Source organism: Cyprinus carpio, chromosome B15, assembly GCF_018340385.1.
Source record: "Cyprinus carpio isolate SPL01 chromosome B15, ASM1834038v1, whole genome shotgun sequence".
Classification (NCBI taxonomy): Eukaryota; Metazoa; Chordata; class Actinopteri; order Cypriniformes; family Cyprinidae; genus Cyprinus; species Cyprinus carpio.
In genome coordinates this window covers 25,179,751-25,182,250 of record NC_056611.1, presented here as the reverse complement: position 1 = coordinate 25,182,250, position 2,500 = coordinate 25,179,751, and the positions used below count along the sequence as shown (strand labels likewise).

Here is a 2,500-nt window from a genome sequence, read left to right as displayed (position 1 = left end):
ACTCACTCTCATACACACACACACATGCACTCACACACACTCACACTCTCACACACACACACTCACACTCACACAGACTCACTCTCGTACACACACACACACACACTCACACACACTCACTCACACAGACTCGCACACACTCACACACACACACACAGACTCACTCTCGTACACACACACACACACACTCACACGCTCACACAGACTCACACACACTCGCACAGACTCACTCTCGTACACACACACACACTCACACAGACTCACACACACAGACTCACTCTCATACACACACACTCACACAGACTCACACACACAGACTCACTCTCGTACACACACACACACTCACACAGACTCAAACACACACTCACAGAGACTCACTCTCGTACACTCACTCACTCACACAGACTCACTCACACTCTACACAGACTCACTCTCGTACTCACACTCACTCACACAGACTCACTCTCGTACTCACACTCACTCACACAGACTCACTCTCGTACTCACACACACTCACACAGACTCACTCTCGTACACACACTCACTCACACACAGACTCACTCTCGTACACACACACACTCACACAGACTCACTCACACAGACTCACTCTCGTACACACACACACTCACACAGACTCACTCACACAGACTCACTCTCGTACTCACACACACACTCACACAGACTCAAACACACACTCACAGAGACTCACTCTCGTACACACACACACACACTCACACAGACTCACACACACACTCGTACACAGACTCACTCTCGTACTCACACACACTCGTACACAGACTCACTCTCGTACTCACACTCACTCACACAGACTCACTCTCGTACTCACACTCACTCACACAGACTCACTCTCGTACACACACACTCTCACACACGCACACTCTCGTACACACACACTCTCACACACACTTACACAGACTCACTCTCGTACACACACTCACACACACACACACACACACACACACAAACACACACTCTCGTACTCACACACACTCACACAGACTCACTCTCGTACACACACACACACTCACACAGACTCACTCACACAGACTCACTCTCGTACTCACACACACTCACACAGACTCACTCTCGTACACACACACACTCACACAGACTCACTCACACAGACTCACTCTCGTACTCACACACACTCACACAGACTCACTCACACAGACTCACTCTCGTACTCACACACACTCACACAGACTCACTCACACAGACTCACTCTCGTACTCACACACACTCACACACACACACTCACACAGACTCAAACACACTCGTACACAGACTCACTCACACAGACTCACTCTCGTACACACACACTCACTCACACACACAGACTCACTCTCGTATACACACACACACACACACACACACTCACACAGACTCACTCTTGTACATACATACACTTACACAGACTCACACACACTCACACAGACCCACTCTCGTACACACACTCACACAGACTCACTCTCGTACACACACTCACTCACACTCACAGACTCACTCTCGTACACACACTCACTCACACACACTCACACAGACTCACTCTCGTACACACACTCACTCACACACACTCACACAGACTCACTCTCGTACACACACTCACTCACACACAGACTCACTCTCGTACACACACACACTCACACAGACTCACTCTCGTACACACACTCACACAGACTCACTCTCGTACACACACACACACACACAAACACACTCACATACACACTCACGCACACACACACTCACCACACACTCACACAGACTCACTCTCGTACACACTCACACAGACTCACTCTCGTACTCACACAGACTCACTCTCGTACTCACACACTCACACAGACTCACTCTCGTACACACACACTCACACAGACTCACTCTCATACACACACACACACTCACTCACACAGACTCACTCTCGTACTCACACACTCACACAGACTCACTCTCGTACACACACTCACTCACAAACACACTCACATAGATTTATTCTTGTACACTCACTCTCACGTACACACCCATGCACGCTTAAACACATGCACACACACATGCACTTGCATATTCACATTTCGCTCACTCACTCACAAACACACACAAACAAACACATACTTGCCTTGCCGAGCCAGACACATGACTGACGTGTGTTTGTGTGTGTTTCAGACTGTGAGTATCTGATCAGACACATGTTGGTTCTGGAGCCCAGTCGACGGCTTTCAATGGAGCAGATCTGCAAGAACAAGTGGATGAGACAAGGAGACCCTGACCCCGAGTTTGACCGAGTCAGTCACACACACACGAGCACAAAAACACACAATACACACGCGTGATGCTTGCAGTTCAGCTGTTCTTAGCCCTGAAACAGTATTTCACTTTACAATGTGTAGAAATGTTGCTGGTTTTCCTGTGTCTCTGTCAGCTGATAGCAGAATGTGAGCAGGTGAAGGTGGAGAGAGAAACTGAATTAATTAACGAGCAGATTCTG

The 2,500-nt window shown here is 48.7% G+C and overlaps 1 protein-coding gene across 1 annotated transcript in view; it reads left to right on the top strand.

The window, feature by feature from the left end:
* sik3 (SIK family kinase 3) overlaps window positions 1–2,500 on the top strand; it is a 39,699-nt gene that overhangs the window by 20,179 nt on the left and 17,020 nt on the right. Inside the window, 2 exon segments of the mRNA XM_042739975.1 lie at window positions 2,179–2,297; window positions 2,435–2,500. The exon segment at window positions 2,435–2,500 is cut by the window's right edge and continues 45 nt beyond it. Coding sequence (XP_042595909.1) covers window positions 2,179–2,297; window positions 2,435–2,500 — 185 coding nt within the window.